Source organism: Arachis duranensis, chromosome 5 (assembly GCF_000817695.3).
Source record: "Arachis duranensis cultivar V14167 chromosome 5, aradu.V14167.gnm2.J7QH, whole genome shotgun sequence".
In the NCBI taxonomy this organism is placed as follows: domain Eukaryota; kingdom Viridiplantae; phylum Streptophyta; class Magnoliopsida; order Fabales; family Fabaceae; genus Arachis; species Arachis duranensis.
In genome coordinates, this window is record NC_029776.3 from 102,315,336 (window position 1) to 102,328,804 (window position 13,469).

Here is a 13,469-nt window from a genome sequence, read left to right on the forward strand (position 1 = left end):
TATCTTTGCAGGTACCACCCCCTATTGCTCTAGTCAGGTGATTTGGCAACCGCCTTGACCAACAAATTCCAGATCTATCTCACAACCCGTACCGAAAATTTCCAATACAAAAACATTTAAATTTTAAAAGAAAATTAATTATCCACAATATAAATCGATTTTAGCATAAATCATTTTAAAATATATTTAAGCGATGTGTCATTATGCTACTCATCTTATTAAAAAATTAAAAAATCTTTTTATTTTTTTGAAATAAATCTTTTCAATATATATATATATACACACTAAAATTCCTTCCAAAACATATGAACAGGTAGATAAAGACAATGGTAATCATTGTAAGAGGGTGTCGAAGCTTGCCTCTTGTCATTATTTGTAGCATATATATATATAGCAATTGTGAACCCCATATATATAAACCCATCCAAGGTTAAAACCCACAAAAGTAAAACTTTCTAACACAACATAAAAACATTCCACATAAAAAGAGAGGCAGGGAATTGAAGGAGGAAGTAATAAAAACATGGAATTCTCTTGCAAACACTTTAAGGTAGGGAAATGTGAAGGAGAGAAACTAGTTGACGGGGAAACCATCCCTTTGGTGCTACAACCTTCTGAGGCCAACAAGAATGGCTTGGAATCATTGTTGTTGGCTCTGAAGAACAACAAGGAATGGTTTGAACAAATGATCATAAAGAACAGTGCTGTTCTTCTAAGAGGCTTTGATGTAAAGAACGCTGAGGAATTCAATGAAATTGTTGAGATCTGTGGCTGGGAAGACATTCGCTATGTCGGACCGGCGCCGCGCACTCATATTTACAAGAGAGTTTGGACGGCCAATGAAGGTCCCCTGTCGGAGTTCATATACTATCACCATGAAATGGTTTTGGTAAGTCTTATGGTATATCTTTAGAAACACCATTGAACCCATTGTCTAGAGACCAATTTTCATCAAAAAATAAAAGTCTAACTTATTTGTTATTTTTCAATTGATCCATTGATTTAAGGCTTGGTTTAGTAAACTTTTTTTTTAAAAATAGTTTATTAAAACTAATTTTTAAAAGATAATTATTTTAAAATTTATATTTGAATAGTTTTAAAATTTAAAAAAATAAAAATAAACATAGGTATAATAATTTTTAATTACTAAATACAATAAGATAATTGTATTTCTTTAAAAAATTTTGCCTAACCAAAGCTTAAATTCTTTTTCCTTTTGGATTCTCCTAGCCACTTTAAACCCAACAAAAATATCAAAGAAGCATTTCAAATTTTTCATTGTGCACAGTAGAAATTAGAACTAGAGAAGCTTCACTGAATTTAAGATGCTCGTCAAGAACGAATTTCATCATTTAATTAATCATAGAGTCAATATCTAATTCTTCATCCTTTGATGAAACCAGGAAGAATAGCCTTACCTTATGACAATATATGATAGACAATTTATATGTTATGCAAATATTCATGGTATATCCTTTCTAGTAACTATAAAATATATATATATGCAGATTATGTCATAACTAGTAGTTGTGCTTTTGTAAATGCTATTTTTTAAAGAAAGCCATGATGATGCAAGGTGAAATAGATGAAATGATTTATTAATTCTATATTTCAAGTTGTATGCTAAAACTTAATTGAATCAGGTTTTTTTTTTTTTTAAATTAAGCTTTTGACATCATCTTTGACTTTGAATTTGGCCAATTGCAAGTAAAAAAATTATTTTGGAGAATTATATGCATTTTCTGTGTGGTCTACTAATTTCCCTGTAATAATAATAATGTATGTTTACAAAATTGAGTGTGGTTTTTAAATGAGCAGTTCAAGGAATGTCCGTTGAAAGTTATCCTGTTTTGTGAGATACCACCCCCAGAAGGAGGACAGACCCCGGTCGTGCCGAGTTTCAAGGTGACAGAAAAGATGGTGGAAGAGTTCCCGGAGGCGGTGAAGGAAATGGAGGAGAAGGGATTGAGGTACACATTTACAGCTCCTGGTAAAAATAACACTGGTTCCATGAGAGGAAGAGGGTGGGAAGATGCCTTTGGGACCTCAGATCCCCAAGAAGTTGAGAAAAGGTATTATTAAACCTCCAAAAACCCTATATGATAATTATGTGTATTTATTTAGCAATTTAAATTTTTAGAAGATATAGGTTAGTAGGCATAGGATTCGATGGTTCCAGAATATTTGGATCATTCAATAGTCTCATAACAAAACATGTTTTTTTTTAATTTTTAATAATTGTTAAATAGTCTTTATTTAATTTTAATTACAAATTAATCTTTTATATATTATTTAATTATAAAATTTATTTTTTATTTTATAAATTATTATTTTATCATTCATCTATCATGTTTATTAATAATAAAAAATTAAAACAATAACAAATTAGAACTTCTATTAATCGTAATAAATATTTTGCAATCTTAATCGACCATAATTTTATTATTGATCCGTTACATACGTATTGGATTGAAAAAATCGTGTTTGTTAAAAATTCAATCGATTGAAATTCAGGTTTCCAAACTTCAATAGATTGGAATTGATAAACAATCGATTTGTGGGGTTTTTTTATTCAATCTATTGAAATTATCAAAGCAATTTGAGAAATACATAAATACACAGCAATAAACCACATTTTACAAGAATTTTTTATTATAAATTAAAAAAAACTCATTATTGTACTCTTATATATTCTTGAGACGATGATAATAGTTGTCATTGTCTACTGTGAAACTTAATAATTTGAGTTAGTCATTTTTTTAGAATTTGAAGTAAAATTTGTCTTGCTCTGCATAAAATAATTCGTATTTGAGAAATTAAAATTAAAAAATTGGGTTTTGGAAAATAATAATTTTTTTATTTTATTTAAAAAAATCTATTACTAAAAGATAAAAAAAATTATTTTTTTATTACACGATCAATTTCATGAATAAAGAATACAAACAAAAAATTGTAAAATTAAAGATTATATTCACTAATATCGATTTTGTAATCAAAACAATGGATTTTTTCTAAACTCTACAGTAAAAAAATTGATTGGATCTCTATCGCCAACTGTGATTATCAATTAATGATGAACAAATATTAGATATTAAAGAGATTGATAAACAATGAAAAAAATTTAATATTAAGTAGATGAATAAACAATGAACAAAAACAATGAAAAAAATTGATAATCAATTAGATTGATAAACAATTCTAATTGTAGGATTGAGTAATTGTTGATAGATTATTCACCAATTTATAATCTTAATATTAAAAAAAGATAAGATTAGAGTATCTAAATCAAAATATATTGAAGATAAAATTTTAAAGAAAAGATAGATGAATAATAAAATAATAATTTATAATCACGAGCAGAAAAATTTAGAGAAGCGTAACATATGACGCATTGCACAATTCAATCGATTGAATTGTGAAAATCTATATTGCTTTAAAGACTTAAATCGAGTGGGTAATATGACCAATCGATTGAATAAGTAAAACACTACATGCCTTACAAAATTCAATCAATTGTGTATCAATTCTAATCGATTGAAGTTTGAAAAAAACCTGAATTTCAATCGATTGATTTGTGTATCCAATCGATTGAATTTCTAACAAACATGATTTTTCCAATCCAATACATGTGTAATGGATCAATGATAAAATTATGATCGATTAAGATTGCAAATTATTTATTACGATTAATAGAAATTCTAATTTGTTATTGTTTTAATTTTTTATTATTAATAAACATGATAGATGAATGATTAAAAAATAATTTATAAAATAAAAAATAAATTTTATAATTAAATAAGATATAAAGATTTAATTTATAATTAAAATTAATAAGGACTATTTAGCAATTATTAAAAAATTTTAAAAAAACATATTTTGTTATGAAATCATTTAATAGTCCAAATATTCAGGATCATCGAATCTGTTATAAAGATTTTATAACTAAAAGTTTAAAGTACAACTTTTATTACTCCTGTTTTATTTTTAAATAAAAATAAAATTTTAGCATAAAATATAATAAATTCATACATTATTCACGTTTAAAAAAACAATAATATTTAAGGAGACAAAAAAATAACTAAAATAATAATTTATAAATATTAAATAAGATAAATTTTAGTTATTTTTAGTTAATTTTTTTTTTACTAAATATTTACGAAAAAAATTACTCATATATTTCTATCTAACGGTTTTAACTCTTTTAAAGAAACAGGTTCATAACAATTTTAACATCTAGCTTTTATGTACTGTAAAACTAGTATTTTATCAACTTTACATTCTATACATAAAATTTATTTATATATAAAAAGTTCAAGAATCTGAATTTTCAATTTCGGAAGTGAAGTAAGACTTATAGCGGCCAAATTACATTCATGTGACAAATTTTGTGGGCTTCTACATAAACATGCCCCTCATTACTAAAAGAGGAGTGTTATGCACATCTTTTAACGTTCTTCTATTTAATTCAAGTCTTATTATTTTTTAAAATAGTAGCAGTATAAATCCTATTTATTGAAGCAAAAGAAAGTAAAGAAGATAAATTAATAAGTTGAATTTGTTAGAATTTTATTCTATTTGTGGTTTAATTTATTAATATAAAAATTAGTTTGGATAGTATTATAATTTTGGTAGTTGATTTGTTTTTTTATGATAAAAACATGACTGATTAAAATTTATATAATTTGGATCCCTAAATTTAATTATTATCCAACAAATAAATATATTCTAATTCCATCTGACTTTGTGATTTAAAAATTGAAAATTTTAAATCAAATTAAAGATTTTATGGCTATGATTGGAAGTATGTAAATTACTGATTTTATAAAATGTCTAATAGAATTAGTAGTGGTATATACTAATTGCAAATGTGCCTAATACAATAATATTACAATATAAAAATGTTATGTGCACACAAAAGATTAGCCACTGTATATTTGTATATAAATATATATATAATTTAATTTATTTTTAATATATATTATTTTATATTAGTAATTGATTTTAGTGTATACTAAAGACATTTGTAATATTATGCATTTATATATATATGGAAATATAATGTAATATAATTTCTATAACGTGTAATCTATCATTTGTGGCTTGGCGCATAGAACCTTAGTACTTGTTCAAATGAAACTGATGCAGGGCAAAAGCTTTTGGAATGGAACTGGAGTGGCTTCCAGATGGTGGGTTGAAAACAATACTTGGACCAAGAAATTTAACAAAGGTATTTGAAGGTAGAAAAGGGAGAAGAATGTGGTTTAACACAATAGTAGGCATGCATGGGAGGGAGATTAGCTCGGCGAAGATGGCGGACGGAACAGAAATCCCAGAAAATGTGGTGAAAAGGTGTGCAGAAATCATCGAAGAAGAAAGCATCCAGTTCAAATGGGAGAAGGGAGATGTTCTGTTCCTTGACAACTTGGCTTTGCTCCATGGAAGAAGGCCTTCCCTTCCTCCTAGAAAGGTCTTAGTTGCTACATGCAAGTAGTTTTGGTATTTGATGCATGTGTTCAATATATGCAGTGCATATCACGATGGGGATTGGGAATAAAAGCCATTAGTATCTGACTAAGTGTGTTGTCATCCCTCAAAGATAAATAAGTAAATAATAAATAATAAGTAATGTGATGCTGGAGCATATTTTTATGTTTATTGCGTCAAGTAATATAGCGTTGTGTTATGTTATCATGCTATATTAAGTAGCTGTTTGTTTTGATAGGATGATAAATTCGTATTGATACTTAAAAAATGTGGATAAATAATAATATGACATGTGAAACCACGTCAATATCCAATTTAAAAAAAATATATATAATATATCACTAATTTTGCTAAAACATTTGTATAATTTAATAAAAATAAAAAATATTTTTTTATTTAATTTTTTAAAAGACTTAAATATTTTTTTATATATTAGACAAAAATTATTTTTAGATAATTTTATAGTTTCAAAATTTAAATAACAAAAACAAAAACACATTTAATTATTTATCCTTGTTAAAAGAAATTATTTCAATTTTATTGACATTTTCGATGAACCCTAATCAATCATTTATACCAAAAAAGAAATAAACAAATCTAAAAAATACTAAAAAAAATCACTTGTTTTTTGTTTTTCTGGGTTTCTCACCCAACTTTTATGTCTCTTCTTTGTGTTAGTATCTCCCTCTTTTTTCTTCACACTCGTCTCTTTATATCCAGCAAAGAAGACGAAGAAGCTTCTTCCACGGCGCCCTGCCAAGATCACCGCAGCATTCGCGCGCGCCTCACCCAGTCGAGGTCTCGAGGAGAACTTCGTCGCATTAGAGAGCGTCGCCGTCTTCCTCGTTCTAGAGAGCGTCACCGTCTTTCTCGTCGTCTTTCTCGTTTTTCATCATCGTCATCAGCCTCTCTCTTCCGGTAACATCCTCTCTATAATTTCTGTGATTTTAATTATTATTATAGCATTGTTGTGATTTTTGTAATTAATGTAATTTGGTTTGATTTCTGTGATTTTATATTAGTTGTTGTTAATTTTGGCAAAATGAAAAACTTAAGCATCAATTTGACAAAATGACAGCACAAGATATACTTAAGAGAAAAGGTCAAATAGCTCCTTGATCTTTTGATCTATGGACATTTAAGTCATTGAAGATTTGAAAATATATTTAAACTCCTAACCTTTTCAAAATCTAGATATATCGATCCCTCATGTTCACTTGGGTTTGTCAGACCTAACAGAAAAATCAAACATGACTCACATTGTACTGACCTAGTTGATACGGATGTACATGTGAGAGAATTTTTAAAATTGAACAAATTAGACTCAGAGATCGATGTGTCCAAATTTTGAAGAGGTCAAGGATTTAAATGTATTTTTAAATCCTTAAGAACTTAAACGTCTGCAGAACAAAAAGTCAGGAATCGATTTGTCCTTTTCTCTATACTTAAACAGATTGGTACCTCTGAAAAGTCTTTTTTCATGAACTAATTTATAGGTTAAATGACAGTAGATCGTTATCTTAAACACAAGATATTGTGAGAGTACCTAATTATCTCTACTGGTTGACTTTTTATCCTTTCCTTCACATTTTTTAGCTCCTTCAATCTTATCAAAAATGTTTTCTTCTTGAAAACAACATTTTCCTTCTCTGTTGGTGACTTTTTGTCATGTTCGATAGTTACATTTTTTTATGTTTTTTTTGTTTTGTTTTTCGTTTAAGTATTTTTTGCTTTATTCTTATCATATATGGTAACTTAATCAAGCTTACCTGAAAAAGATGGTAAGGATGATGCATTGAAGAAAACTCTCCAAGTTAGCAATCTAAGTCCACTTCTCACTATTGCAGTGGTGGAGCCACTTACATGGAAAAGGGGTAATGCCCCCTCCCAAGCTTCCAATTTTTTAGTTTAACTCTCTTTTAATTATTAATTTTTCTCTTTTCTTAACTTATATTTTTTATGTTCGTCCCTCCCAAAAAAATTTTTAACTCCGCCCGTGCACTATTGGACAGCTAAAACAACTATTTGGCTTCTGTGACACTGTTGTTGAATGCACAATTGCTTATTGAAAGCATTTTGCTTATATAGAATATTCAAAACCTGAAGAGGCAATTGTTGCTTTGGCATTAAATAACATAGATGTTATCATGTTGGTGGTCAGCCTTTGAATGTTGAGATGGCAAAATCTCTTCCGCAAAAATTATCTGTTGTGAATTCTTTTTTGTTTCATCATCTCTTCCTTTGATGATGCAGCAAGCTGAGACAAGGCAACAGATGCAATAATTTCAGCAAACTTTGCTTATGCAATAAACCATGATTGCACAGCAGGCTACCAAAAAAGCCGCTACCATGAAGTCTGCAACAAAGTTAGCGGCAGTCCGAGCTGCTAAAATAAGTAAGAAACTGAAAGCTAATGGACCTAAAATTGAAGAGAAAGAAACAAAATAGAAATTTAGGTCTGTTTACTTTGCCAATTTTTTCTAGTGTAATTGTTCTACTAGTGCTTCTTAACTAATTGCCTTTATATTATAGAAGCTTGCATTTTTTATATGTTATAACTGTGAGGTTGAGAGTAACATATCTCTTTTATTGTGAATATGCATTTTCATCAATCTTAAGGGTTTCTCCTACAATGTGTACAATTATTGTGTATAGTATTTTAAAATTGTTGCATGTTGATCTATCTTTAAAATATATGCCTGAATGGTTGTGAAACAAGAAAAGTTTAGATTGTGGTGACAAAATCTTATTTGTATATTATTTCTTTTTGTCTTTCATTTTTATATGTTAACAAAGGTCTTTAATTCATTAACTCAATTTCCATTTGCAGGTCTTCTTCTCCTCCTCGTGCAAGATCTCAATCAAAGTCAAGATCTCCTATTAGTTATCGAAGAAGAAGGAGGTCCCATTCCTACTCTCCTGCTCGCTACAATAGGGGTCGTCGGTCCAGGCTCTAGATCACCAGTCAGGTCTCATCATTAATCAAGCTATGAAAGGGATTGAAGGTTCTATAGAGACATCAGAGAACACATTGATAGGAGCAAAAGACGGGATTCATATAGATACCTTGATCAGTATTCATTTGCTTTAAGAAGGAATAGGGGTAGGAGCATGACCCCTCATTCAAGAAAATCACATCAAACTGAATCTATTTCTCTAAAATGTCATAGAGAAAGTTCAACTCATAGGGGAAGGAAAGAATCACGTGCTGATTCTGGATTCCCAAGTCATCATAGAGATAGTAAGTCATCTCCTAAGATTGATAAAATCAAACAAAAGTGCAAAAGACGCTTAAGATCAGTTTCTTCAGATAATAAATAGGCTTCAATCCAGCAAAAATGAAGAAGTCTTGCATGGAAAATCTAAAAATAGAGAGAGAAGACGGTCCAGGTCAGTATTTGTTGAAGAGAAGCCTTATAGGAAGAGTCGATCATCCCCAGTGGATGAAAGTACATTCAGGCATAATAAGCGGTTAAGATCAAAATTTGTGCATGATAAGCAGTGCTTGCCTAAGAAATCAGATGAAAGCAAGTATAGAAGGTCAATGCCTAGTGATAAAAGGCGTTCCAGATCAACATCAGTAGAAAGTAAGAATGAAATTGATGAGAGAGAGGATGAAAAAAATTAAAACTGATAGGTCAAAGCATCATCACACTAAAAGAAATAGGTCAAGATCTGTTGAAGAGAATCATCGCACTAAAGATAAATCGAGTGATAGTAAAGATAAAAAATCAAAGAATCGCAATAGAAGACGTTCCAGGTCAATATCTTTAGAAGTTGAGCATAACAATGGAGGCAGCTCATCACATAAAGAATTGGATGAAAGCAACTTTGAACAAAGGAAACTCAAGTCTAGATCTACTAAAGGGAAGCATCATACTGGTGATAGATATGGAAGCAGATATAAAAGATCACAGAAGTACTTGCTCTCTCAGAGACAATGATTGTACATCTGATAGAAATGGAGGTTCGTCAAGATATTTAACTATGGTGGATAAATGCATACTATCTTTATCTTCTATTGCAATTAAAAATAGTAGATGCTCAAATTCAGTTATGCAATCCATTTTAGATATGATTTCACTATGTCATCATCCTTGATTGCCGATATCATAAATCATAACCTTTGCATTATTCATGCCATAATTTAAATATACCCGACTAAAAGTGATTTATGTTATAATTGATATTAAAGGCAAATGTTGGAATAAAAGTTATAGTAGTTTCACTGTTGATGTTACTTCTAAATTTTAACTTTGGTTATTTCATGTATCTTTGATTTTTGTTGAAAACAGTTCCTGTTTTCCATAATCCTTGATAATTTTTTGCTGAACAGAATGAGTCAAATATTTATAATTCTTAATGAAGTAGTTTGGGTGTAAAGTGAAGCCTTCATTTGTTCTGATATGACTCACTTCAGATTTTAAATTGATGGGATTCATAAATTTTATCTCTATTGGGATGAGTTTTACTCTTTGCTAGTAACTTTCAATATTATCCAAATATGAGGGCTTGCCTAGCTTACAACACAGAAGTGGTTCAAGGAATAGAAATGCTAAAGTAAAAAATTAAGCTTCATCTAAATTCAAATATAATTGAACTACAGACAGAAACATCAATTTTCAAAAAGAGTCCATATAAAGTATAATGCATAATAATTTTTTAAGTAAAAGAGATGAAACTAATAACTTTTAATATAAAACCAAACATGACTACATGACAATTACGAATTTTTAATTTTTGTTTGAATCTTTTTGTTTATATTTATTGTAATTCCTGATAGCAAAGTCAATGACATTATGTAGCATCAAGTTGTGGGGCCTTAGAATCAAATCCAATTTAAGTCGCATCCTTGTACCATCATAACCTAAAAAATATAAATATTTTAGGTTATCAACAAAATCATACACATTAGTAAATGAGGTACTATTTTTTTAAGCAAAAGAAAATTACATTTATTGTATAACTATACGTCTTCTTGTAGTTTGTAATCTAGGTTGCCACCCATACCCTACAATCATTACTGTGTTAAATAAGACGCGATTAGCTTATGCAGATAAACATTTCAAAGAGGAAAACACAAATACAAATATTACTTACGAACCAGGAGCTTGTTCTCCTGTTTCTAACATATCCACAGATGCAAAATCAAGCATCCTTGGCCTAAATAGAGTGTTGTATGTATAAAATGAATCATACTTTAACATATCTTCCATATATTTTGTCTATTCATAAGGAAAAAATTAAATAAAATCAGTAGAAAGTCTAGCAGAATTGTTTGATGATTACACAAGTCAAAAATAACTAGATACTCGATCTCTTTCGCTCTTTATTTTACTTGTGGACTATTTCATCCAAACACTGCAACAGCTTATCCACCACTCTTGGCGGTGTTGTTTCCCTAAGAGCACGAAGATGAGATGCGGACCGTGATGGAGCAGCAAGATGGGGTTGTTTCAAGCACGAGTACAACTGGAAGAAGTGGCCGCCGCCTTATAACGAGGAGGGGCAGCGACTGGTCATGTGTGATTGAGCCAGAGGGTGCATCGCTTCAAAGAGGCAGCGTTGAGGGGGCGTTTCTGCTCTTTATGAAGGAAAATGATTGGGAGAGGATGAACCCTAGTCAAGAAGGAGATTGGTTGAGCCTTCAAATGCATCAAGTCCAATTACTAGCCTGGTGATGTAGAGAGAGGATCACGACGGTTCACAAATTTAGCAAAATAAGAATTACTTCGTTGGTAGCATAGTCTAAACCGACAAGTAACCCTCCCAATCAAAGTTTAAATTCAAATTAAAATAACCGAGAGTAGTTAAACCTCGGGTCTGTTCTCCCTGGGAACTAGTGACAATAAGCGCCCAATTTTGGTTGTGAAAAGTAAGGGATTTTCAATGATTGAAGTAAACAATTAAAGAAATAAAAGAACGATCAAAATTATAACTAATAAACTAATAAAGGAATAAAAGAACTATATATGCAATATAAACAAGTAAGACTCAAAATTGATGGAATTGTGGTTTAAAACATAAATGAAGCCTTGACTTGGGATGAGTTATGGAATTCCTTCCTTGCCATAACCACAACTATGATAATTATGATGGATTAATCTCACCTAGTCAACCCTTAATATCGAAGAGTAAGTCAAGTGAGTATAATTGTTATTAATCCACAAATCCTAGCTAACTTACTAATTACCTTAATAAAAAGTTAGTGTTAGTGGAAACAATAACAACTAACAACCCAAGAATTATCACTAAGTGTCAGACATTATGACTCTAGTATTCCATATACTCATTTTTCCAAGGCAAGGGGTGAAAATCTACCTCATAATCAAAGTTGACATTTCATCAAACACATGACAGGCATATTCATAAAACATGGCAAAATTAGGAAAATGATAAAAACTATGAACCACAAATGATCGAAATCAATACTAATAACTCAAAATAAACATATAATAACCAAGAATCATCAAGTTCATCAACTAAAATTTAAAGATGCAAAAATATATATGTATTAACAAAATATCATTTAACTATAAGAAAGTGTAACTCAAGTGTAGCAATTAAAAAGAAAATTAAAAAATACTTACAATAGAAATAAGCTAGAGTCCAAGAACAAAATTAGGAATTGTAAGCTTGAAATATAAACCCTAACTAAACCCTAAAGAAATTGAGAGAAAACCTAAACTAAGCTACCCTAAAAACTATCTAAGCGTGTAGTATGAAGTATTGCATTGTATATGATTGCTTGCCCCTCCTTATAAGTTTAAAAGCCATCAGAAATGGGCCAAAGAGCCTCCCAAATCGAGAACCACGTGACTTTTTAATGAAGTCACGCGCTGGTACCTGTGCGTACGCACACTTTCTGATTTTTCTTCTTGTGCGTATGTACAGATGTATGCGTACGCACACTTGCTGGTTTCGTCACTCGTGCGTACGCACACTTGGCTGTGTGCTTCTCCTTTGATTTCTTCATGTTTTCTCCCAATTGCATGCTTCTCTTCCACTCTTATCAAGCCATTCCTACGTATTACTCCTGAAATCACTCATAAAAAAAATCAAGGTATTGAATGGAATGAAAGTGGAATAAATTTGATTAAAATAAGCACAAAATAGTATGTTTTCACAATTAGGCACAATTTAAAGAGAAAACACAAAAGCATGCTATTTAGGTGAATAAATGTGGGTTTATATGATGAAATTCATTCAAATCAAACCAAAATTTATCGTCAAATATAGATTCATCACCTGGTCTAAATTTGGGCTTCTTTTCAACAAAAATTATTTTGATAGTTTTATGGGCCTAAATTATTTTAAGGAGTTAATAGTCATCGTTCCTGAAAGATACTTCGATCTCCATTTTCGTCCTCAAAAGATAAAATTAATCGAATTCGTCCCCGAAAGATGACCAACATGGTCACGTTCGTCCTTCCGTCATCTCCTTCGCTGAGATGGCAAATGTTCGCTGATGTGTCCCGTTAACTGCCAGCATGGCAGACGCCAAGTAGCACTCTCTTATTGCTGACAAGACAAATCTTTTAAAACAATTCAAATTAGTCCCTAAGTAGATGAACCCTAATCCCAAATTCTTAGGATTACCTAACTACTTAGAAATGCAGAGCAATACCGTCCCAACAACTGCACCCTAACCACCGTCTGCAACTCTTCTCCTGTCCATGTTGCCTTAACCCTCAACCACGAGTACCTCCGCAACTCCATTGCCGGCTCCATTGCCGCCGTCCATTTGATCCTCCAGCACTCCCTTGCCCTGAGAACATCTTCTTTCATTTCCTTGTCTCTGACTCCAATCTCAATTCCTTCGTTCAATCCACCTTTTCGCAGTTAACAGGACAATTTCCTATGTTCTATTCTTGAAATGGGGTACAATTTTGTATTCACAGTAAGTATTTCAATGGCTGTTCTTTCATTATACACACTGAGTTTCTTTTATATAGTGGAAAAAAATTTAAAAGAAAAAGTAGAAT

The 13,469-nt window shown here is 30.6% G+C and overlaps 1 protein-coding gene across 1 annotated transcript; it reads left to right on the forward strand.

Moving 5' to 3' along the window:
- Nucleotides 1-411: 411 nt before the first annotated feature.
- On the forward strand, nucleotides 412-5,655 carry LOC107491027 (clavaminate synthase-like protein At3g21360). The gene is made up of 3 exons (XM_016111806.3): nucleotides 412-889; nucleotides 1,819-2,072; nucleotides 5,146-5,655. The coding sequence occupies exons 1-3, from the start codon at nucleotides 524-526 to the stop codon at nucleotides 5,489-5,491; spliced, it is 966 nt and encodes a 321-aa protein (XP_015967292.1). The 5' UTR covers nucleotides 412-523; the 3' UTR covers nucleotides 5,492-5,655.
- Nucleotides 5,656-13,469: the final 7,814 nt, after the last annotated feature.